This window comes from Ailuropoda melanoleuca, chromosome 2 (genome assembly GCF_002007445.2).
Source record: "Ailuropoda melanoleuca isolate Jingjing chromosome 2, ASM200744v2, whole genome shotgun sequence".
NCBI classification, from domain to species: domain Eukaryota; kingdom Metazoa; phylum Chordata; class Mammalia; order Carnivora; family Ursidae; genus Ailuropoda; species Ailuropoda melanoleuca.
Window position 1 is genome coordinate 26,065,400 of NC_048219.1, and position 26,595 is coordinate 26,091,994.

At 37.9% G+C, this 26,595-nt stretch overlaps 1 protein-coding gene across 3 annotated transcripts in view; it reads right to left on the reverse strand.

Moving 5' to 3' along the window:
* FAF1 (Fas associated factor 1) overlaps nt 1–26,595 on the reverse strand; it is a 474,879-nt gene that overhangs the window by 330,543 nt on the left and 117,741 nt on the right. For 2 of the 3 annotated variants that reach the window (XM_034652358.1, XM_034652351.1), the window contains exons 2-4: nt 19,472–19,538; nt 12,227–12,273; nt 3,251–3,453 (exon numbers count right to left, since the gene is read on the reverse strand). In XM_034652358.1, coding sequence (XP_034508249.1) covers nt 3,251–3,453; nt 12,227–12,273; nt 19,472–19,528 — 307 coding nt within the window. In that variant the 5' untranslated portion in view covers nt 19,529–19,538. The remainder of the gene's footprint in view (nt 1–3,250; nt 3,454–12,226; nt 12,274–19,471; nt 19,539–26,595) is intronic. The other variant, XM_011227828.3, reaches the window with a different exon arrangement.

Genomic DNA, 26,595 nt, shown 5'->3' on the forward strand with positions numbered 1-26,595 from the left:
AAATATATTAAAAAATCCTATAATTCAAAAGCAAAACAGTAAATTAACCTGATTTAAAAATGGGCAAAGAATTGCACTACTGGGTATTTACCCCAAAGATACAGACGTAGTGAAGAGAAGGGCCATATGCACCCCAATGTTCATAGCAGCATTGTCCACAATAGCTAAATTGTGGAAGGAGCCGAGATGCCCTTCAACAGATGACTGGATTAAGAAGATGTGGTCTATATATACAATGGAATATTACTCAGCCATCAGAAAGAATGATTACCCAACATTTGCAGCAACATGGATGGGACTGGAGGAGATTATGCTAAGTGAAATAAGTCAAGCAGAGAAAGACAATTATCATATGGTTTCACTCATTTATGGAACATAAGAAATAGGGAGATCAGTAGGAGAAGGAAGGGAAGAATAAGGGGGGGTAAAAAGAAGGGGGAATGAACCATGAGAGACTATGGACTCTGGGAAACAAACTGAGGGCTTCAGAGGGGAGGGGGGGGGGGACTGGGATAGGCCGGTGATGGGTAGTAAGGAGGGCACGTATTGCATGGAGCACTGGGTGTTATACACAAATAATGAATCATGGAACACTTCATCAAAAACTAAGGATATACTGTATGGTGACTAACATAACATAATAAAAAATTATTTAAGAAAATAAAAATAAAAATGGGCAAAGGCCCTGAATAAGCATTTCTCTAAAGACGTACAAATAACCAACAGGTATATAAGAAGATGCTCAACATCACTAATCATCATGGAGATCCAAACCAAAACCACAATGAGATATCACCTCATATCTGCTAAGAAGGCCATTATAAATCAAAAGCAAAACAGAAAACAGCAAGTGTTGGCAAGGATGTGGAAAAACTGGAACCCTTATGCATTTTATATTGGTAGGAATGTTAAAATGGTGTACCCATTATAGAATAGAGTATGGACATTCCACAAAAAATTAAAAATAGAACCACATACGACCCAACAATTCCACTTTTGGGTATTTATCCAAAAAAACTGAAGGTAGGATCTTGACATATTTGCAATCTCATGTTCACTGCAGCATTATTCACAATATCCAAGAGGTGAAAACAACCTAAATATCCATAGATGGGTGAATGGAAAGAAAATATAGTATATACATACAATGGATTATTATTCAGCATTAAAAAAAAGAAGAAGAAAATCCTGTAATATGCTACAACATGGATGAAACTTGAGGATATCATACTAAGTGAAATAAGCCAGACACAGAAGGACAAACGCTGTATGAATCCACCTACATGATCTATTTAAAGTAGTCAAACTTGGGGCGCCTGGGTGGCACAGCGGTTAAGCGTCTGCCTTCAGCTCAGGGCATGATCCCGGTGTTATGGGATCGAGCCCCACATCAGGCTCTTCCGCTATGAGCCTGCTTCTTCCTCTCCCACTCCCCCTGCTTGTGTTCCCTCTCTCGCCCGCTGTTTCTATCCCTGTCGAATAAATAAATAAAATCTTAAAAAATAAAAAAATAAAAAAAATAAAGTAGTCAAACTCATCTAAGCAGAAAGCAGAATGATTGTTGCCAGGGGCTGGTGGAAGGGGAAAATGGGGAGTTGCCATCTGATAGATACAAAGTTTCAATTACATAAGATGAAAAAGTTCTAGAGATCTGCTGTACGACAATGTGCATATAGTAACAAAACTACATTATACATTTAAAAATTTGTTAAAAGGATAGATATCATATTATGTGCTTTTTTACCACAATTTAGGGGGAAAAAAAGGAGCATATAGGGGGCATGGGAATGAGCATGGGGGAAAAAATGAATGGATTAAAGAAATCTGGGCAGAAGAAGGAACATGTACAAAGGTCTTGAGTGGGCTAAAAACCTATTCAAGGAACTTAAACAACTCCAAAACAACTTAGGCATGGTGAGCAAGGATGAAAGTGGTAAGAGATGAAAACCTGAAATGTAGCAGGAGCCTGATCAAGAAGAGACTTACAGGCCATGGTAAAGGAGTTGAATTTTATCCTAAACCAATGAAAAATTTCTAAATGGTTTTAAGTAAGGGAATAAACAATCTGATTAATGTTTGAGAATAATCAATCTTTTAACAGTTTTCCTTCTCTCTGCAACGTACCTCTTCTTCTATTTTTTTTTAAAGTAGGTTCCACACCCAGCTTGAAGCCCAACGCAGGGAGTGTACTCACAATCCTGAGATCAAGACCTGCGCTGAGATCAAGAGTTGGACACGTAACCTACTAAGTTACCCAGGTGCCCCTGTAGTGTACCTCAATTAAAAAATTAAATAAAATCAGTCAAGAATCTTCCCTTAAAAAACAAAGGCAAAATTTCAGAAATATCTGGAATTTAGATTTAAGGCAAAATTACATTAACGGGTCAAGTAATCTGAATCAAATATGAATTCAACTTAGTTTCTCTATAGAAATCTGGTAAAATTGGGGCACCCAGGTGGCTGAGCTGGTTAAGCGTCTGCCTTCAGCTCAGGTCATGATCCCAGAGTCTGAGATCCACCCCCACATCCAGCCTGCTTCTTCCCCTCCCTCTGCCTGTGGCTCTGCCTGCTTTTGCTCTCTCTCTCTCTGTCAAATAAATAAATAAAATATTTTAGAAAGAAAGAGAAAAAAGAGAAAGAAAAAGAAAGAAAGAAAAGAAAGAGAGAAAGAAAGAAAGAGAAAGAAAGAAAGAAAGAAAGAAAGAAAGAAAGAAAGAAAGAAAGAGAGGGAGGGAGGGAGGGAGGGAGAGAGGGAGGGAGGGACAGAGAAAGAAAAGAAAAGAAAAAAGATAGAAGAATAGAATTTGGTAAAATCTGTCCAATAATGGCAGGCATACATTTTAAGTTTCCTCTGAAAGGATAGTATTGAAACACTTATTCAACTGGCAGGGAAAAGGAGTGATGAAACATGTCTTATTTCTTATCTCTCATTAACCACAGCATGAAAAATGAATGAATTTGAGCTATAAAGTACAATACACAATATATTTAAAAGTCTGATTTGCATCTGCCCTAAAACAGCATCATATACCATTCCATATAAGTGGAACAAAAGAATCACTCTCAAACTTGCCTCAGTATCAACATGGTATTTTAAAATGCAGCATAATTATCTATATGGAAAATATCGGCTTCAATATGCCTTTTTTCCCCTTCTTATTGGCAGTCAACTCAAAAGAAAAGAATATAAACTAAATGTTTACCTAATAAACTGTTTATTTATGAAGTCTTTATGCTAGGAAAACCTTACCAACAGTACAGCTGTCTTCAAGTACCACATCAACATTTCTGTCTCTGTACTCAACCCTGAAGTCCAGCATCCGAGGCTGCCGTTCTACAATTTGTCTAGATGGCATTACAGGTCGAAATGCTGAAGAGGAAGAGGGAGCAGGAGCTGGAGCTGGGTGACTTGGATCAAATGCAGGTCCTGGTATAGTCTCACCTCCATAGTCACTGAAATATTGACATAAAAAGAAAGATTACTATCAACCAAATCATTAGAGATCACCACTAAGGACCCATTCCATACTTGGCTTGTGTTGGTCTTCCAATCAAATTTACCTACCTGTGCATCAAGGTCTAACTAGTTTTACCTCCTCCATAAAATCTTTCCTGGTGACTGAAAGCCACCTTACTTTCCTGCCCATTTTTGCCTTTCTATGTGTATTAGCAGTATCATACATACCATTTAGCATTTAATCAGACCTTTGCCTTATGTTGTTATGATGTTAGTAAAACATTAATTTTTATGAATAAAGAACAGCATCTTCTTCATTCACTTTCATTTGCTCACTGAAACATCTGATTAACTCTACTTTCCATAAAACTCAGAAATTTACCATCCTTAAATTTCCGTTCTATTGTACTCCTCAGTCTACAAAGATGATTTTTTTCCTGCTTTGCATAGAAAACAGATGCCATCAAGATAAATTCCCTTACTTTTTTGACATCAAATCTACAAACTAATCAGCATATGTACTCTCTTTTTCTCTCTCTATGAAACAGAGGCAACATCATTCTATCTAAAACCATCTTCTAATTAGCTTTATATTATGGTATGCTTCTCCTTTCCAGTATCTTCAACAGCTCCTTCTCTTCTGGATTCTTCTCAGTAACATTTAAACACATTCAAGTCTTAAAAAATAAAAATAAAATCTTTGTTCTACCCACTTAATAGTTATCTCATTTGTAAAATGGGAAAACTATTTATATTTGTAAGGATTTAATCAGGTAACTACATGAATAGCTTAGCACACTGCCTGGTAACTGGTAAAATCTCAAACCTCAAACTCTGTATATCCAAAGTTTAACTCATAAAAAAAAAAGTGTTTCCCTAAGCCTGATCCCCCCTCCATTATTCCTCATATCAGCTACCCAAACCAGAAACTTCCAGCATTATCCTTGATACCTTCTTCTCTCTCAACTACCTGTCAGTCCTTTCTATTCTACCTTCTAAATATCTTTTAGTTAAGTCATCCACCTTCCCCCTCTGAAGCTGACACCCTAGTGCAAACCACAAGCAGCTCTTGTGTGGACGGATGCAACAGCCTCCTAGCTAATCTCTCTGAATGTTCCCTTGCTCCCCTCCATGTCATTCCATACCACCACAAAGATGAAATAATAGAAATGTCTTCATGTCATTTTCTTCAATACTCCCCTCTGCTCTTCATACACTGCTAAAGAGGCATATAAGTCCCTATATGATCCAAATCCTATCTACCTTCCCATCCTTAGCTTGTGCTAGACTATCTCCAATCTCTCTCTGTGCTAACATCCACAACAGCCTTTCATTTCTTCTATCTCACCTGATATTTCCCTTTTCATAGGGGAACACACACTATTCCTTCTAAGAATATTCTCTTTCCAATCTCATCCCAATATTCCATCTTTCTTCTAGCTAATTATATTCACCCTTCATATCTCAGATTCAATGTTTTTCAACTCAGAGTATGTTTTACTACCTCAGCCTGGTTCTAATTCCTCACACTTACCAATTATAATTGGTATTAATCATTTGACATTTAAGACCCCCTCAGAGAATATAAGTTCCACAAAGGCAAAGTTCACATTTGTGTTTTTATTGTTTTTATAATAATATTTTTTATTATGTTAGTCACCATACAGTACCATCCCTGGTTTTTGATGTAAAGTTCCATGATTCATTAGTTGCGTATAACACCCAGTGCACCATGCAACACGTGCCCTCCTTACTACCCATCACCAGCCTATCCCATTCCCCCAACCCCCTCCCCTCTGAACCCCTCAGTTTGTTTCCCAGAGTCCATAGTCTCTCATGCTTCATTCCCCCTTCTGATTACCCCTCTTTCTTCTACTGATCTTCCTACTTCTTATGTTCCATAAATGAGTGAAACCATATGATAATTGTCTTTCTCTGCTTGACTTATTTCACTTAGCATTATCTCCTCCAGTGCCGTCCATGTTGCAGCATACATTTGTGTTTTTAATGGCTGTATCCTCAAGATTTTACAGAAAAAGTTTAAAACTAATGAGTAGTCATAGTCACTCTCAGTTTCCAAACACAAGTTGTTTCACAGACATAAAGTCCCTGATCCCCACAAAGACAATACAACAGAGCCATACATATGTATTGGAAATTTTCCTAAGACTTCTCCTAAAAAGCCTGCAGCCATTTACTAGGGTGTGTACTGACAAAAGGAAAATATCTAAATTTTTAGGGGATTACTAGATGCTAACTCTAAACTGATACTAATTCCTGGGGATATAAAAGTGGAAGATTATGGTGGTAAATGAAGTTGGGCCCAAATCCACTCATACCATGTTCAAACAATCTGTCAACCTACCCTGCAATTTCTTCTCCAGATTCTGAATGCATAATTGAAAGAGATATACTCAGTAACTGGCAGACATTCTATATTGGCTTCCTGATTCAAGGAGTCAGAGTTACTATGTAGGAAGGGTTAGTAATAGGAAGCAACTATCTTGCATGTACTTTTTTTCTCTATATTAATTTACAATCACCAAGACAAGCATTTTACTTTTACGCAGCAGGGTATACAACATACTTTCACTGTCTTTTTTAGAAGATTATGTCAACTCTCCTCTCTCTAGCATAACAATCTAGTCTGGAGAGATCTTGATCACCTGGACATTCCACAAAACTACACTACAATGATAACAATGTGAATTAATCCTGAAGAGAAAAGTAGCAAGTACTTGGATGCTTTGATAAGACAAATGTATGATAGAGATTAGAAGATACATGCCACAAAAATGCAGGGCTCTGCCACCTTGGTGAGGTTTCTGGGGTCCAGTGGTCAGAAGCAAGTCAGGGTAAAAGGCCAGTTGCTATAGCTTGCACTTCCCATCAGTAATAAGAGATAACTAAGTTACATGAAGAAGAAAAGATTTGGACTAGGAAAGGAAAAGATGGTTGTGTAATATACATGCTAATACCAACCAAAAACAAACTGCGAAAGCATTACAGCCCCCAAAGATATCCCAGAAAGATAGTAGTGAAAGAAAAGCCCCCTAGTTGGTAGAACTTGGGATTGTACCACAGGCTGAACTTTTCATTTAGAAAGAGAGAGACTGCCTGAGGTACAAATCTATACTGTACCATGGATAATAGGTTAGCCAGCTGATTAGGGCTTGGAAAGAATAAAAGAAAAATTAGGTGACAAGGAAATCTGGGGAAAAGATATGAAACTGGAACTTTCAGAATGGATACAAAATTTCTGAGGGGAATGCTGCCTACAATCTATCCACTGGAAAAAAAAAAGGCTCTCAATGTGCATAAGATAACATTGTTCTGTTGATGTAAGTCAGCTTGTCTCCCTTACTCCCCTAGGGCTATTCAGTGCATTAATGTACAATGTGGTCATGCCAACAGAGGTGGATATTAAAGATAGGTACAACATCAATTTCCCCTTACCAAGTCTGAATCTGGCTAGGGAAACTACTGAGTTTTCTAAACTGCAAACAACAGAGACTAATACGGAGCCCCCAATATGGCATCATTTCTTGGGGATCTGGTAATGGATCATTTCTATCACGGAGGAGGGAGCAATATGCTTTCCCTTAAAAAGACACTTCTGAATATGAAATTGACTTCTTGACAGCAATACTTCTGCCAGCACCACCATTCATGTATTGAGGGAATACCTTATTGATCTAAGGCTTCCCGCACAACACTGGTTCTAACCAAGGAACTCATTTCACAGCAAAAGAAGTGTAGTGCTGGTATCATTTGTATATACTGTTACCCAGAAGCACCTAGCTTGTCAAAACAGTAAAATGTCCTGCTGAAGACAGATGGGAGACAACATACTCAAAACCTGGGTCTCCACCTTAAAGGATGTAGTGTATGCTTTATATTAGTGACCAAAACACAGTGATATTTCTCATATTGCCAGAAAACATGGGTATGAGAATTAAGTGTTAGTAGTGGTTCCTTTCATTACGCCTAATAACAGAATTTTTGCTTCCTGCTACTTTGGGCTCTGGTAGTTCAGAGATCATGGTTCCCAAGAATGTAATGTTTCCACAATACTTTCATAGAATTAGAACCTGACAGTGCCACTTGGCCATTTTGAATTCTTGATGTTATTGAATCAACTAGCAAAATAAGGTAGTACGAAGTGAGGTGGGAGGTCCTGATTACCAAGAAAAAACTGTGTTGCTGCTATACAATGGACTCTTTTCTGGGGCATGTCCAATAATATGAGTTAATGGAAAACTACAACCAATTTAAAAAAGGCAGGCCCACTGAAGATTCTGTCTCTTTAAGAATGAATGTTTGAGATGTCCCACCAAGTAAAGAAACTTGACTATCTGAGGTGCTGGCAGAAGGAATATAAAGAGTGGAAGAAGAAACTGGTAAATATTAATCACGGCGTTATGACCAGTAACAGTAACAAAAATGTAGCAGCACACAAGTGTGTGTGTGCACAGACACACAAAATTTTCTTCTTACAGTTTTGCACATTGATCTTATCAACACCATGACCTAGCAGTGACATTACTATAACAATGACACCCACATTGTTTTAGCATCAGCCACTGGTGTTAGCTTCTAGCTTCTTTCAATACTTCAAAACAAGCCTCTGCATCCTGCAGAGGTACCAGTATCAGCTGAGCAGGACTTCTTTCTCTTATGTCTAGGGCCAAGCTGCTAGGGCCCTTCCTCTGGGCTTCAAAGTCCTGTTAACCTCAATCTCTCCCAATCACTTTCCTTTTTTCCTCTAATACTAGGAGTGACTTTGTGCCCATTAGTGGTTAGCAGGGGGCTCTCCCAGACAGACCTGTCTTAGAGCAGGCTTCCTGGAATACCCTGGACCCAGACCACACAGTCCCGGCTGTGCCCATCCTACTCAGAGGATGCTGCAGCTGTAAATCTGCTCTTGCACTATGCTCCTTTCCTCAAGCATAGCAGGACCACCCCCACCCACAGCTGGGCGTGCTGGTCCAGCTGTTTCCTGACATCGTTATATCTGAACTGTCTCAGTATTCCCTTTTTGCTCTTTCAGCCTGTTCCACATCTCTGGAACTGATTTCCTATATGAAATTCCCCATGTCTGAACACCCGAGTGTGCTTTTTTTTCTTTACCAAACCCTAACTCTAGGACATAGTTTAACATTTCTAATCCTAGCAGGCTATGTGGTGTGTTGTCAGTCCAAGAAAATTTTTTAGAAAGTTTTCACTTGAGAATTTTCTTATTGGCTATAATTATTCTATTTCAAGATCAATAAAAAATAATGAATTTAACATTAGAGTTTTTCACTAGCAATCAGAAAAAGAGAGAGAGACTAGCAGTTAATCTATCAATTTTGGCTAATGTTCAATGGTAGCCATAGAGTACAAAGATATCCAAACTTGTTGAATCAAAAAAAAAGCATTTTTAAGACTTTTCATCTATGAAGACACCATTCCATAATCTGATCTATTCACTATTCTTTTCTAGTTAATAATTTTAAAAAAAGACACTGATTGGTAAGGGAAACTCAATGGAGAAATCTATTTTCAATCTAAACCTCAACTAAAGGAGTGTTTTTATCCTTACTCAACTTTGCTCTACAAACTACACATGTCCTTGGAAGGCAATGAACAAAGCAAAGCAAACAGGAACTCTGTACATGTTTATTCCAATTTTTAAAAATCCATCCCAAGGTAAAATTTCTAGGTACAAAAACAACAAAACAAAAACACACGTGTTTTAAAGATAAATTTGTCTTTAGAAAAAATCAGATTCTTAAATGAGCATCAGAGAAGACAAAAAATAGAAACTAATTGGCCAAAATGGGTACTTTCTATATCAAAAACCTCAGCATTTACATATTCTGAAAACATAACAGTGAATAACTGAAAAAACGCCTAGTCTTCTCTAGGCTTCCTCAATGAATTAAACAATGGACAAAGAAACATACAGTATATCTGTCTGGGTCAAAAAAATAAATATAAGTTGACAAAAACTACACATTTGATCAATGAGGAAAATTATACTACTGATTCATAAAATTTTTAGAAGACATAGCATGTGCTGTCTACTAACACAAGTAATTCATTAGCGCTTCCTTCTAACAATAACTGTCTCCAAAAATAATGTTTAAAAAGGCTCTGGACAATATGCTAAATAAATAAAATATTATACCAAGATGTAGTAAATAAACATGCACACATTTGACGTTTTATGACTGACTGGCTTACATTTATGACAGCCTAAGTCACACAGTTTGTAAATATGTTGTATTAGCAGTATATTGTCTAGTGAAATAAGCCTTGGAGGATGAGGCAGAAGACTTGCTTATATCCTGACTCTATCAACATCATGAGTATCATCTGGGCCAAGTCAATTCATGCCTTATTCTCCCTACCTGTAAAATGAGGGATAATGATGTCTTCCTTTACTTGCTTACAACTAAAATAGTAACTGTAAAAACAAAGCTATGGGAGAAAGATCTTATACACATGTATTAAGTTCTAACATTTTTAGCCAAAGAAAAAAAATCTTAAAAAAAAAAAAAAAAGTATGACATGACTAGTTTGCTGACCTTGACTAGGGCAGACTGGTAGCACACACACAAAAAAAGCATGGCTTTTAAAATGAGACAATCCAGAATCCAGACATCACCATCTATGACACTTGTGACTTTGGGCAAATCTATGTAAACTTCAGTTTCCTCACTATGAAATCCAAACCTCTTAAAGGTTACAGTAAGTATTAAATGATGAAAAATATATCAATCACCTAACATGGTGCCTTAAGCATTTCAAAAATGTTTCTTTGCTTTGAACTTTATGGGTACATTAAAAACCATATTCCCACTTTTGAATTCACACAAAAATCCGATTTCAAAAAAAAGCTATAAAGCACAGGGATTGGGCTCTTCTCTGTCCAAAAATAATTCATATTAAAAAATCTTTTTGGTAGCTCTTTCCTCTGTCGAAGTATGAACTGACAAATTAAGAGTCAGCTGCATTCACAGACTACACTACAAAAGTCAAACATACAAAACAAAAATCCTTTTAACTACCTACATATACCATTCCTACTATTAAGTCTTCCACTTTCAGTGTTAAGCCAATGAGAAAGCAACAAAAAGCCCTCTTTTATTTTCCTCTGGTTAGGAGATACATAAGAGGAATTTTCAGCTATGTCAAGTCCACAGTGATTTCAAAGTTAAAGAACAAAGTTAGGAAGGGAAAGAGTTGAAGACTATGCTAGATACAACTGATTTTATTCTGTGCACATATGATTCATTCCTTTAATTAAACAAGCAAATAAAACAAATAAAAACCCACTCTGATAAAGTTAAACTCTAAATTTTATAGTATTAGAAATCAACTTAGTGCTGAATCTCTACCTATAAAATACATTAAGCAAAAAGTATCATCAGTAACAGGAGAGATGGGATGTTTCCAGGAATGAGGAAATTTCTACAGTTCATCCATAGCAAAATACTGTTAATTTTAAGATATATCCAATATGTACTCAGAACCCATTAGCTGAATCCGCAAGGGTTTAACAAGCAAAAATTTTGGCACAGAAAGTGGAATAACATTTACTCAAGAATAAAACTGGAGCTGTATTTAGAAGTCTAAAACTTTCTAAACTAAGAAAAAATGATCATAAAGAAAGTTCCTGTAATCACCCGGTTTGCTTTCTAGACAAGGGTTTCGGTAAAACTGAATGCTTTTGGGGGGGAAAAAAAAAGTACAGACTGGAAATCAGCCACATTTACTCTGGATGAAACTCTTTCTGACAGTTTTTTAAAAATGGTGGGGAACAGGTCTATTAATTACTAAGGGTAGTACAAGTACTACCAGAATTTGCTCTCTTTCTAAATATACAGAGTTTCCTATAAAGTACAGCACATTTTGCAGTTCATGGTGAATTTTTTGATGGTTTTGCAATAGCACTTTTCTTCCTCTCCAAAACATCTCATTCCTAGTCTGCTGTTTCTGTTTGCCTCATCTGCACTTAGTAGATCATGCTTCAGTGACTTAGAAATTCTAGCCACCAAATTCAAGCCAAAGTTTGAACTGAGAAGAGAAGGGGGGGGGGGAATCAAGTAATTAAACTACACTTGGAAGAGAGAATGGTTTTACCTCCTATGACTGTATAGTGTCCTCTTTTAATCCAAATCAGTCTCCGATTTTAAGGAAAGAAAACTTATGAAAAGTTATTTCTAATTTAAGGAATTATTTTTTAACTTATAGTTACATCATCTTCCAATTTTAACCTCTGGCAATGAAACAAAACCATGAAGACCATTCCACATATTAACAATGCACTCTTCAGGTGAAACAGTTTAGTGATTTGGAAGTTTTATCAGTTAAGGACTGATTCAAATTGTTGCAAATTATCATATACTTAATTAAGAAACCAAAAGTGAAGAAAAAAAGAACGTAGTAAGGTCAGAGATAAAACCTGAATAGGTAGGTAATAACCATGCTTTAGGGCTACTGAGATTCAGTTCTTTCCATTTTATGAATTAGAAGATGCCCTTGAAAAGCTTTCTTAAAAATAAAATAAAACCACCATTAAAAATAGTATCACCCATTCTGAAACATTATACAGTAAAAGTTGGAAACTTTAGGAAACTGATAGAATTGTCTGAAAGAGCAGTAACTAAATGAGCTTCTAACCAAAGATCAAATGCTCTATCAAAACAATAAAAAAAATTAACAATTCTCTATTTTTGGTTGGCTAATTCTCATCCTACCATTAAGCACCTTATAACATACCTTTGTAGAATGCCATTTTCCTGGGGTATTACACCATTGATAGCTGCCTGCAAACAAAAAAACAGAGAAGGCCGTTTAAAAAAAAAAAAAACAAAAAAATACTCAGGGATGGGTGGGGTGGAGAACATTGTACAGGGAAATAAGTGTACTTTGAAAAATAAAAGTTAGGGGTGCCTGGGTGTCTCAGGTGGTTAAGTGTCTGCCTTCGACTCAGGTCATGATCCCAGGGTCCTGGGATCGAGCCCCACATCAGGCTCCCTGCTTGGCGGGGAGCCTGCTTCTGCCTCTCCTTCTGCTCCCCCTGCTTATGCTCTCTCGCTCTGTCAAATAAATAAAATCTTTAAAAATAAAAAAAAAGAAAAGAAAATTTAAACAAAATACTACATGTTTCCTTAATAATACAAAATATTCTCTACAATGTTTCTCTACTTACTATAATAAAACCGTATTTCAGGAAACAAAAAAAGCAAAACAAAACAAACAAACAAAAAAAACACACATGCATTTGGCATATAATATCCCCAAATTTTGAGTCATAAAAAACTTAATTCCACAGTCTTCATTCAAGCAAAACACCCACAAAAACCAATGTTTAAGAATGTCAGAACAAGTAAAATCAATACTTTAAGGCAATATTTTTAACTTATTTCCTTCTTCAGATTGAGAGGAGCAAGATATAAAATTACAAATGAAAAATTCCAGTAAGAATTTAAAAGTTAGCTCAGGAAATAAATTCATTCTTTCATGTTATAATTATTATTCTTAGTAAAAAGAGCATTTAGAAAGGGAAAACGTAAAGGCAAAAATTATTTGATAAACGCAATATCATGATTGTACCAGGTTACGAAAGGAGGCAGGAGTATCACTGGTGAAGTTTCCTTATATAAAACATTCCTGAAGTTGGTCTCTAAGCTAACAAGTCACCAGTTATTTAGAACACAGCACAGAACTGGCATGATATGGACGTTTTTGCAGGCTACTAAGCAAGCAGGCTGTGACATCCTGAATTGTAGGCAGTTCACTGCAGGGGTAACAAAGATTCTCTGGAGGGAAAACTTTGCCTTTCCAACTTTTCATCTGCATCATAACAACTTCTTCCCTCCCCTTGCCCATCCAAGTCCACATCAAAATGAAAAAGAAAGAAAAAACAAACAACAACAACAAAAAAGGTAACACTTCAATGCTTTATCAGCTGCCTAGATAAATCAATTCCCACAAGGAGTTTGTATATTTTGTGAAACATTAACATAAATATTTGCCAGAAGTGAGTCAAGTTTACAATGCTATTCTGTTGAATGTAAATAAAGTAGAATGTAAGATGCTTGCTATGAATTTTGAGAGTTGTAATGCTCCACTGGCAAAAAAAAAAAAAACCAAAGAAATCCACAGATTAATATAGACAGTGGATTCCATAGAACCCTGACAACTCTGAAGGCTCATAAATCCTCTGAGTCAAACAAATGCTAAAATGGGTTTTCAAAGCCACAAATTCAATGGAAGCATCTCTGCCTACTGCCAAATCAATTATCCCTTTTCTTTTGACAGCAATGGCTCCACATACAAATATCTCCTTTGCTAAAAAACAGAAAATAGTGAAAGAATTTTCTATGGTGTTGGAAAAGAAAACAAAATACCAGAGTTTGGAAAGATTTTGTCCAAATTTTCACTCGGGAATGCCAAGGTATAATGGAAAGAATACTAAGGATTTACAAAGTCCAAAACTTGAATCTAGACTTTCCCACTTACTAATTTTATGACCTTAATATGTTCTATACTCACTGAACCTCTTTGAGACTCAGTTTCCTCATCTGTCTAATGAACCAATACTATTACCTCGGCCAAAATGGGCCTTTTTGTTCCTCAAAGGCATCAAGTTCTTCTATTTCTTAGGTCTTTTGAAGATATTGTTTGTTTGAAATGCTTTTCCCCATTTCCTGTCTGGCTAAATTTTAATCATCATAACTGAAATTTGTTAGATACACCTTTTCAAAGAATCCTTCTTATTCAGCCCCCCCCAACTACATAGTTTTACTCTCATATAGAACCCTGTGCTTTTCCTTCATAGTAACTGATAATTACTTATTTAGTGATTATTTGTCTTATGTCTGCCTTTCTCTGTAGTGTGCAGGCTATGTGACAGACAAGATAATAACAATTTTGTTTATTAGTTTATCCCAGTTGCCTAGCACAGAGCAGGCACTAAATGGCACTTGATACTTATTTCTTAAATTTATGATGCTAGAGGAGTACAAAAAACAAAAACAGAGGCGCCCAGGTGGCTGAGTCAGTTGAGCAATGGACTCTTGATTTCGGCTCTGGTCATGATCTCAGGTTCTGGCATCCAGCCCCAGATTGGGCTCTGTGCTCAGCAGGGAGTCTGCTTGAGGATTCTCTCTCCCTATCTCCCTCGATGCTCCTCCCCACACTCTCTCTTTCTAAAGTAAAAATAAATAAATCTTTAAAAAACAAATAAAAAACAAAAGCCACATAGTCAAGACTGGACCAAGGCTCAGAAAGTTTCCTAGATGATATAATGTCTCAATTAAGACTGAAGGATAAGCAGCGGTGCCTGGGTGGCTCACTCAGTTGAGCATCCGACTCTCAGTTTTGGCTCAGGTCATGATCTCAGGGTTGTGAGGTCAAGCCCCACGAAAGGCTCCACACTCAGCAAGGAGTCTGCTTGTAGATTCTCTCCCTCTGCCCCTTCCCTGCTCATACACATGCACGCATACTCTCTCTCCCTCTCTATCTCTCTCAAATAAATAAATAAGCCTTAAAAAAAAAAAGACTGAAGGATAAGTGAAAAGTAGCAAGATGGGGTAGAGGGCAACACTATGCAGAAGAAACAGTGACATACCTCCACTTTCCTTTTCTAAGACCTTAGATCATTTTAAATAATGTATTTGTTTTTGGGTAGAAAGTTAGTCCCTGACCTCAACCTATTTTGTACATAAATATGTAAAATGTAATCCAGAATGAAGGTACAATAAAAGTATAATTTGCTAAAGGAATATAGAATAGGGAGACAGATTTTTGTGAGGATTAATGAAAGTTTCAGAAAAGAGATGGCATTTGATCTGGACACCGAACAATTAGTGGATATAGAAGCAAAGGAAAACTTCAGATGAGTTCAATTTTGAACATGCTAACTTCAAAGTGACAATAGGACATCATTTACTTACTTAACAAATATGTATTAATTGACAACTACATACCAAGCTCTGAGCTAGGCAATGGAGATACACTAATGGTTGTAACATAGCTTGCCTTCTAGCAGGGACAAAAATATATTCAATAATTAATTTTACTATAAGCAGTTCAGGTAATATATCCAAATGGAGACAAAAAGTAATTTAAAAATTCAAAGCTAGGTTAAGTAAGCAATATATATGTTTAAAGGCAAATAACAGCAGTCATTAAATTACTTTAATTCCCTCCCCCTATAAGCTTTCTTCTTTGGTAAAGAGAAGTTGAAACAGAGATAGAGTCTTGCGCAATTCATATATATAAGAAATAAAGGAGAGAAAGCTAAAGACGAAAACAAAACAATAAAAATAGAAGGGTTAGATATGAGGAAAAAGACGAGGAATATGTCACAGAAGGGGCAAAGAAGGCATTAAAAGGAAGGATTAGAAAAAACTGAAAAATGTGAAAATAGTCTAATAGTATGAGGCCTAAGAGAATATTAGACATATTTTTACTTTTTTTAGACATATTTTTAAAGTTTTAGTAAAAATTAAATTATAAAAGGCTAAGAAATACATGGGAAATAAAGTATAACTAACTCTTGAAATAGTGTGAAAGTATAAAATAGGAATATCAGTATAATATTCATTATTCTCAGTATAATACAGATTAGTTAATAACAGACCACCATTTTTCCAATTGTTTCTTCAGTGATGTGATGCTTCAACGATTACATCACAGCTTAATTTTTATTTTTTTTTAGATTTTTATTTATTTATTTGAGAGAGTGAGAGAGTTNGGGGCAGGGGAAGAGAGAGAAGCAGACTCTCCTGAGCAGACAGCCCAAAGTGGGGCTCAATTCGCAAACTCCAGGATCATGACCTGAGCAGAAGGCAGCCGCTTAACCAACTGAGCCACCTAGGCACCCCATATCATTACCTTTATTCTTATTAGCTGCCTCCTTATCTGGCCAATTTCCAGATTACGGATTACAGATGAGTAAAACTAAACACTTAACACATTTAAGTTGTAAGAATTTATAACAAATAGAAAAAGAAAATATTCAGAATCTTATGAAAACAGAAATGATAAACACATTTTCATTATATATATATAATCATATATATTATATAAAATCATATATATTATTAGTTGATAGAATCAGAAGTATAGGCAAGTCTACATACCCCACATGTTTGGAAAGCCTGTGAACTAGGAAAATAATAATTATTGTAATACTGGCTTCCCCCCCTCCACCCCAAAGAAGGGGGGGGAGGGGTAAAGGGAGAAGGAGACAAAGAATCTTAAGCAGGTTCCACCCCCAGCACAGAGCCTGATGCAGGGCTTGATCTCAAGACCCTGAGATCATGACCTGAGCCAAAATCAAGGGTTAGACACTTAACTGACTGAGCCACCCAGGCACTCCAGTAATATTGACTTTGTTGTGTCCCGTAACCATTTTTTTCCATCTCCTGGAAAATGCTTAAAATATAGAAAAATACTTTCTAAATTAGTATACTTTTGTTCAATTATTACTCTATTGTATGTCAGAGTCAAACACTTTCAAAATACCTAAAAAATAAACTTTGGACCCACAAAGTACCAGTTTTTTAGCATTCACAAGTGAATGCCATCAAGTGAATTCTTCCAACAAACCCATACTTTCTCTCCTCCAATCATACTGATCCTTTATACAGAACATCCTCTTTTCCACCAGTTGAAATTCATTCATTCTTTTGTTCACTGAACACAGTGTTTCAGGACCAGAGGGAAAACAAAAATGACAAGACATGTTCCTCCCAGGACAGGCAGTTACAGAAACAACTAATTATAATGTGAAAGACAATATAGGATCATGAAGGAAGGAATGCCTATTGTTCCCTAATGGAGTTGAAGACCCAGATGTGAAACATTTTCTTCAAGAAAATTTAACTGACTCAAACCTTCTTCTCAATGATTTTTCTTTTTTTAAAGTTCTTAAATTCCAGTTAGTTAACATACAGTGTAATATTAGCTTCAGTGTACAACTTAGTGATTTAACACTTACACCACCCAGTGCTCATCACAAGTGCCCTCCTTAATCCCCATCACCTACTTAACCCATCCCCCCACCAACCTCCCCTCTGGTAACCATCAGTTTGTTCACTATAGTTAAGAGTCTGTTTCTTGGTTTGTTTTAAAAATCTCAATGATTTTCCGCTGTGTTGTACTTACAAAGCACTCATGCATCTCGTTCATTCATCTGAATATTTCATTCATTCATTCCAACATTAACCCATCCAACAAATATTTATAGTTACTCACCTGGAACTAATCTGGGTACTGAGGAAACAACACAAGTAGTAGATTTAAGTATCCATGCTAAATTCACAAAATCATCCTCCCCTCAAGTTTTTGCCCAGAGTAGGGCCAACGAGAAGTTCTGTAAGAGCCAATCATTCTATAACCATGAATTGTGGAATTTTCACCTTTTACCTTGTGTGGGGATAAAACACTATCCTGTGTGTCTCCTCTACTCTCAATACTCTACTACGAACAACACTATTTCCCCTAACATCAGATGTGTGAGTTTTCTACACCTCAAGCAATTCTGCAACACCAGCTGGGTGTCCTACAATTTAACTCAATTCTGACACTATCTACCTAGAGACAGCATTAGATCCCACAAGTTAAGGGCTGAGTCCCACAAGCCTACTCCCCCCTCAGATGCTAAGTACAAGTCCAGGCTGTTATCTGTGCTTCTGACCTACTGGCTATAAATCAGGGGTTCCCACAACCCTCTCTTCAATTCAACTAATTTGCTAGAGTGGCTCAAAAAACTCAGGAAAACATTTTACTTATTAGTTTACTGGCTTATTATAAAAGGATATAACTCAGGAACAGCCAGATGGAAGAGATGCCTGGAGAAAGGCACGTGGGAAGGCATGCTGAGCTTCCATGCTCTCTCTGGGCACACTCTCCCTCCCCACATCTTCATGCATTCAACAATCTGGAAGCTTCCCAACCTGTATTATTGGGATTTTTATGGAGGCTTCATTACATAGGCATGAACAATCACTAATTCAATCCCTAGTCCTTCTCCCCCTCCTGGAGGATGGTAGGAATGATAGTTCCAAGTTTCTAATTGGTTTGGTCTTTCTGGAGATCAGTCCCCCATCCTGAAGCTATCCAGGAGCCAAAAGTCTCCTCAACAGAACAAAAGACACTCCTATCACCCAGGAAATTCCAAGGGATTTAGGAGTTCTACATCAGGAACCAAGGTCAAAAACCAAATATTAGAACAAAAGATACCACTAGATTCTTATCACTTAAGAAATTATAAGGGTTTTAGAAGCTCTGTGCCAGGAACTGGGGGACAGAGACCAATATATATTTTTTCTATTATTTCACAGACCTCATTAGTATTATGTTATCAAATGAGTCAAAAGAAAAGGGTCCATTTTGGGATGAAACTTTCTCAGCTACGCAAGTAAAAGGCCAGAGAAACAAAAGTAGTAGATTTGGGGTCCAAACTAAATTGTAGAGTTCTAAAGAAAGACAATAAGATTATGGTGGGAAGCCAATAAGGCCTCAAAAAGATGTTTAACACCATTTTCTCCTCTTTCTGGGCAGAAAGAAAATCCTACTTTTCAAATATGTTAATCATTATGACAACCCTTTTCTAAGCCTTCTTCAAGTACTCTACTATATGACTCAAAAGCTGATGACTCTTCCTTCCATTTATTATAAACTTCAATAGACGAATATGTAAGATACTGTATGAAGCCAAAAGAGTGGAAATGATTTGAATGCCAGGAAAAAAAAGCTGGGAAGATGGGGTGATATTTGAACCAAGTATTAAAGCAGAGCACTTCTGGGGTAAAAAGCTGAGTCAGAGCAGTCAGGGAGAAGAAAAAAAAATTTTTTTCCCCAGTAAATCTGTTCAGGAAGTGGAAACTAGTTTTGTGTGGCTTCAGCAAAGGTTTAGGTCAGGAAGCAATGAGGAGCTAGCTGTAAAGATAAGCAAGGGTTAGATTATGAGAAGCAGTATAAATACAGGCATTAAAAGTTTTACTTAACCTGAAGATAATGGGCAGGCAACTGTTGCAACTGAAATTTGCCTTTCAGGAACATCATTTGGTCAGCACTGTGAAATACGAATTGAAAGAGAAAATTGTTGAGAATGATGCCCAGGCTTCTGGCTTGGGTGACTGAATAGGCCGTTCCTGCTCCAGTCCTCCCAATCATCATATCTGGCAAGCAATTCCAAAGATTCCATAGCACAAGTCAAAAATCATATAGTCATCCTCATCTGACCTATGAGAAATTCTTTATTCTACCTCCAAAATGTAGAATATGGCCAATCTTTTCTATTATCCCCCCCCCCAGTCTAAATCATCATCTTTCCTCTGGATTGGTATTTCAATAGTCTCCAAACTGGTCTCCCTGCTTCCGTCTTGGCACACTTGCTTACTGCCTGTTCAGCCAGCATGATACTTACAAACGTCAAGTCAAAAGCCTTTCCCTACTCTAATGCCTTCCCATATCATCAGAGTGAAGGTCAAAGACCTCATTCTGATCTTAAAGACTACATTAGCTGGCTCCGGCTCCTTCTCTGACATCTTCTTCCACTATCCCTGAGGTTCACTTACTCTAGTTCCTCAGGTTTCCATACAATTTCTTGAACAAGTGAAATATGTTCCCACATTAAACCCCTCATACTTCTTCTTCCCTCTGCCTGCAATGTTCTTCCTTCAGATATCTACAGAGCTCACTCCCTCACTTCAGTAAGGTTTCTACTCAAAGGTCATCTCAGAGAGACTTTCCCTAGCCATCCTATCTAAAAGAGAACTCCTCTAGCCATGACACTCTACCTATTTATTTGTTTCCTTGTTTGTTATCTGTCTTCCCTCACTAGAATGTGAGATCCAAATGACTTTATTTTGTTCGCTGATGTGTCCTCAACACCAACAGTGCCTCATCCCTAGGCAGAGTGAGTTAACACATGCTGAATATATGAACGAATAAATGAATGTATGCCATGAACCCAAGAACATGAGCAAAAGGACAGGCTGGTGAGGACAATAAGACTTGAGGCCTTCAGTTTTAGGCATGTTGATTTTGAAGTACACATGGCACATCTCTACCCCACACGCTCTTTCTTTAAAAAAAAAAAAAAAAACTATTTGGAAAAAAACAGAACTACCAAACGATCCAGCAGTCTCACTTCTGGGTATGTACCCAAAATCACTGAAATCAGGGTCTCAGAGATGTTTGTATACCAATATTCACAGCAGCACAATTCACAACAGCCAAGAGGCAGAAGCAAACCAAATGCCCATCAATAGCAATGGATAAAGAAAATGTGGTATATACATACAATGGGATAGTATTCAGCTTTTAAAAAAGAAGGAAATACCATCACAGACTATTAACATGGATAAATCTTGAGGACATTATGGTAAGTGAAATAAGCTAAAAAATGTCAAATGTCAAAAAGTGACAAATACCATATGATTCTACTCATACGAAGTACCTAGAATAGTGAAATTCATAGAAACGGAAAGTAGAATGGTAGTTACCAGGAGCTGGAAGGAGGGAAAAAGGCAAAGATGTAGATTAATGGGTATAGAGTTTCAGTCTGGCAAGATGAAAACATTCTGGAGGTCTGTTTCACAACAATGTGAATATATTTAACACTACGGAACTATATACTTCAAAATGATTAAGATGATACATTTCATGTTATGTGTTATAAAACCATATTTTTTAAAGTCTTTGCAAAAGTCTTAGGAGTGGATTATCTGAAAGGAGGGATAGTGTGAACAAAGAAAAGCCTCATGATGGAACCTTTGGAATGTCAACATTCAAGAAGTAGGAAAAATAAAATCAGAGAAAATATTAAACAGAAGGAGGAGATATATATAGTCATCTGAGCCTCAATACAAATCTCAGTTACGGTACATATATGCATTAACCAAATTTTTAAAAGTGAAACTGGCCCTTAAGTAATTCACCAACTATGATGATTTACTGTCATTAATAGAAAATAGATAAAAAGGAGATGGCATACAAACATTAATTTTTATATACTCTTTTATATCTTTTTTTAAGCAAAAAAAAAAACCTATAATAACAACTCATATTCAGTATTTAGTTCTCTCTGATCTACTATAATCTACTATAATTTACAGGGTCAACCATAGAATGTTCTATGTCCTGTAGTCTGGCAGCTCTGTTTTCAAATCCTAGTTCTAGCATGTGTTTATTACCTGTGTGACTTTGGCCATGTTAACTGGACTACTCTAAGATTTAGTTTCCCCATCTACAAACTGGCAGTAATAATACCAACTTAATTTACAAGGTTGTTTGTTATAAGGATTAAACGAGATAACACGAAAGTGCTCTAAAAATGTTAGCCACCGAAATTATTCATCCTCATCACATATTGTTTTTGTTTTAGTCTATTTTGTTATTTATTATATACCACTGGTGCATAAACATCTGCCTCCATGCTGCCCTAGAAAGACAGATATATTGAAATCCTACTCCTAGTGATTCAAATTCAGGTAGTCTAGAATGAGGTCCAGATTTTTTTTTCCCCTCACAAACTCCTCAAGTGATTGTTATGCACAGCCAGGTTTGGGAATAACTGTAAATATTTTAGATATCTATATAAAATCCTTTATTCTGACATTACATATACAATCTATTTTTTTTTAAAGATTTTATTTATTTATTTGACAGAGAGAGAGACAGCGAGAGAGGGAACACAAGCAGGGGGAGTGGGAGAGGAAGAAGCAGGCTCCCAGAAGAGCCTGATGTGGGGCTCGATCCCAGAATGCCAGGATCACACCCTGAGCCAAAGGCAGACGCCTAACGTCTGCGCCACTGAGGCGCCCCTACATATACAATCTATTAATTCCCTCTAAACCATTTATTATTTAAGTTACTTAAAGGCATAGATATAGGTATAGAAGTTATCTAAAGGCATAGATTCTTCAGAAACTCATTTATTAAATATGCTCAAAGTGAGGCTCTTAAGCCAGAAAGCCATTGTTTTCTAGCTCCATCATTTACAGTTGTATAATCTTGAGAAAGTTCTCTCTCAGTTCTCTCATTAGTAAAATGGGAGTGAGAACCCTACTTGAACCACTGGGATTTTATGAAACTTGTTAACACACACTAAGTGCTTAAATGGTATTTGATACGTAGTAAAATACTCAATAAAGGTGAACTGCTTTTATTCAAACTTCATCATAACAAGATTATTTTTACTTTTTTTTAAATCCCAGTATAATTAACGTACAGTGTTATATTACTTTCAGGTGTACAATATGGTTCATGTAACATTCTATACATTTAATCAGTGCTCATCACAGTAAGTATACTCTATATCCCCCCACCTTCCCACTGATAAATATCAATGTATTCTCTATATTTAAGAGTCTGCTTTTTTTGTTTCTCTTTTTTTCTTTGTTTTGTTTCTTAAACTGCACAATAACTAAAATCATATGGTATTTGTCTTTCTCTGACTTATTTCACTTAGCATTATATCCTCTAGATGCACCCATGTTTGTCATACTAAGATTTATTCTTGTTTAAAATCACAAATAGGTTTTAATAACAAAATTTTGAAAGCAAGTAATGGACACCATAAAAAAATAGAAATTTTTCCATTCACAACACTTACCTTTTGCAGACAACTTATTTCTGGAGATGTTTTCTCTGTTCACTATTTAAATAATGGTCTACATCATCAAAATATTCTATCACTTACAGATAAAATGATGAAACCAAAGTACAAGAAAAGTGAGTAGCCTTATAATCCCAAACTTAAATTTTTAACCTGTTTTTTTTTAGTCAATCTATTGCTGTTTATTTTTAGTTGAAAAGAATTACAACTGGAAACCCTAAAAGAGCTCCTAACAGCCAAATATTTAGTTTTAATAAGTTCTAATTTGATTTTTTTCCCCTTCAGGGAAAGAAAACAGCAGAACAATTTAAGAAATATAACCATCCACAATCTGTTTTTAGTCAAATGCAAAAAATGTTCACTGAGTCCTTCCAAGTAGATATCACTATCAAAATAGCTCAACATGCAGCATGAGGACTGGTGCAGACCAAATTAAGGACAAAGAAATACGAGGCTGGGGCGCCTGGGTGGCACAGCGGTTAAGCGCCTGCCTTCGGCTCAGGGTGTGATCCCAGCGTTATGGGATCGAGACCCACATCAGGCTCCTCCGTTATGAGCCTGCTTCTTCCTCTCCCACTCTCCCTGCTTGTGTTCCCTCTCTCAGTGGCTGTCTCTATCTCTGTCGAATAAATAAATAAAATCTTTAAAAAAAAAAGAAATATGAGGCTGATCCTAAGATTAATAATGGTACCTGAGAGATTCACCCTTGTCAAGTAAATATCTATGGATGAAAAACCAAATAGCAAACTGGGAAAACCACACAGCTAGGATCAAAAGGAATTGGCAACCAAAATCTCATTTACTAAAAGCAAAAATTAGGAAAGGTGGTTTCTGTGACAGTCACTTATTTCCCTTCCCCAGGTTCTATGCCCCTCCTGAGGAAACATGGTGGTACTTAGACTTTCGTTAGCATCACATAAAGACCTACTCAGCCCCCTCTCTTCCACTTAGTATAAAATAATTCCCTTCTGCTTTATTCAATGAATGTAAAAAGAGAAAGGGGAAAATGTCAACTAATCTGCCTTTTCTAGATTCAGATTATAAACTAAAAACCTAAAAAAGATAGACATGTCTGAAGGTTAGCAGTATGAAGGCTCTTTGGAGGCAGACATTCTGCAGTATTAAAGTTCGGAACCCAACAAGCCAGATCTGCTTTTATGTTACAAGCAGCAGCATAAGGAAAACACTCTTCCTTGCTATTAGCAGTCCTAAATATAGTTGTCTCCATTTTGGGGTTAATGGAACATCTAAAATCAATTTAATTCAGGAGAGTAGGCTGCAATTACTCTGTACTAATTTGAGAGAGAGAGAGAGAGAGAGAGAGAGAGAAGAAAGAAAGAAAGAAAGAAAGAAAGAAAGAAAGAAAGAAAGAAAGAAAGAAAGAAAAGAAAGAGAAGGAAGGAAGGAAGGAAGGAAGGAAGGAAGGAAGGAAGGAAGGAAGGAAGGAAGAAATGTGCTAGGTATTGTGGATAACACATGAACAAAACAGCCCCAAACATTGGGAATCAAGAAAGAAAAAGAAGATAAGAATAAATTAAGTAGAATATAGAAAGTGTCTCTATCTCAATAATTGATAACACCATTCCCCCAGTTGATCCAGGCAAAAACCTTGGTGTTGTCCTTGACTTCCTCCTTCCCATTTATTCACAAGTTCTGACAGCTGAAATGTTAAAACACATTCAGAAGTCGATCACATTGTCGGCGTTCCAAGATGGCGGAGGAGCAGGAGACCTAAAGTTCGTCTGGTCCCAGGAATTCAGCGAGAAAGCTACCAAACTATTCCGAATACTGATGAATGCAACTAGAGAATGANGTCCCAGGAATTCAGCGAGAGAGCTACCAAACCATTCCGAATACCTATGAATGCAACTGGAGAATGAAGAAAAGAGTAGCAGAAACTCTATGAACAGAAAGGCAACCACTTTCTGCAAGGAGGAGAAAAGATGGAGGAGGAGTAGGCGACCCTTTCTCAGCTGGTCGGAGGCGAGCTGGATATCTACCAGACCATTCTGAACACCCACAAAATCAGCCTGAGACGCAGGAAGATACATCTGGATCTCTACAAATGAACATCTCCAGTGCTGAGTATTGAGGTACGAAGTGGGAAGCTGTGAATTCGAGCACAGATANGGGAGGTTAAGATGGCGGAGGAGTAGGGGACCCCTTTTTCAGCCGGTCCCCTGAGTTGAGCTGGATAGGTACCAGACCAGCAGGAACATCCACGGAATCAGCCTGAGACGCAGGAAGATACATCTGGATCTCTACAAATGAACATCTCCAGTGCTGAGTATTGAGGTACGAAGTGGGAAGCTGTGAATTCGAGCACAGATAGAGGAAGATGAAGGGAAGGGGGAGGGAGCCTCTGCGCTCAGGCGTGGGGAAGCAATAGCCCCTTGTGCTGGGGAGTGGGCTGGACTCTCAGACCAGCACCCGCAAGAGAGCGGACTGAGACAGTGAGCGTGGGAACGCCCGTGTCCAAACTGAAAACAGGAGCTCCCGACCGCACACTCGAACTAGAGTGAAACCGAGAGCTCAGGAGTGCAAGCGCAACCAGACTGAAAACTGGCGCTCCAGAGCACAGGCGAACCACACTGAAACAGGGAGCTCAGGAGCTCGGGAGCACGCGCAGGGCGGCTGGCGGCTGGCAGGGTTAGAAACACAATGGACAGAGACTCGCCGGCCCTGGAAGTGAGGGCTGGGACGCNGGCGGCTGGCGGCTGGCGGGGTTGGAAACACAAAGGACAGAGACGTGCCGGCCCTGGAAGTGAGGGCTGGGACGCCGGGTGTGGGGCGCACAGCCCGGGATGCTGCAGGGTTGAGCAGCACCAAAAGAAACAGAGTTAAAGTGGCCAGAACATCAGTGGAGAACAGGCCCCAATACCTCCGTTCTGTGACAGAGGCTGAATTTCGGCCGCTACTGCTCTGGCTCTCAGATNGCAGGGTTGAGCAGCACCAAAAGAAACAGAGTTAAAGTGGCCAGAACATCAGTGGAGAACAGGCCCCAATACGTCCGTTCTGTGACAGAGGCTGAATTTCGGCCGCTACTGCTCTGGCTCTCAGATGAGGCAGAGCAGACCGCCAGGGAAAGCCGCCAGAGAACAAAAGCCCGGAAATACCGGCTCACAGGGTGCCCATCCCCATCTCCCCTCACAGGGGACACAGAGACTCTACCCAAACAGGGTTTCCTGAGTATCGGCGCGGCAGGCCCCTCCCCCAGAAGGCAGACTCAAAAGTCAAGAAGCCCACAACCCAGGGCTCCTGGGTGGCACAGTCATTAAGTGCCTGTCTTCGGATTAGGGCGTTATCACAGCGTAACGGAAAGGAGTCCCTCATCGGGCTTCTCCGCTGGGAGCCTGCTTCTTCCTCTCCCACTCCCCTGCTTGGGTTCCCTTTCTTGCTGACTGTCTGTCTCTCTCTCTCAAATAAATAAATAAAATCTTTAAGGAAGAAGCCCACATCCCTAAGATCTCTATAAAACAAGGGCGCACGGCCTGGGTCCCAGTCAACA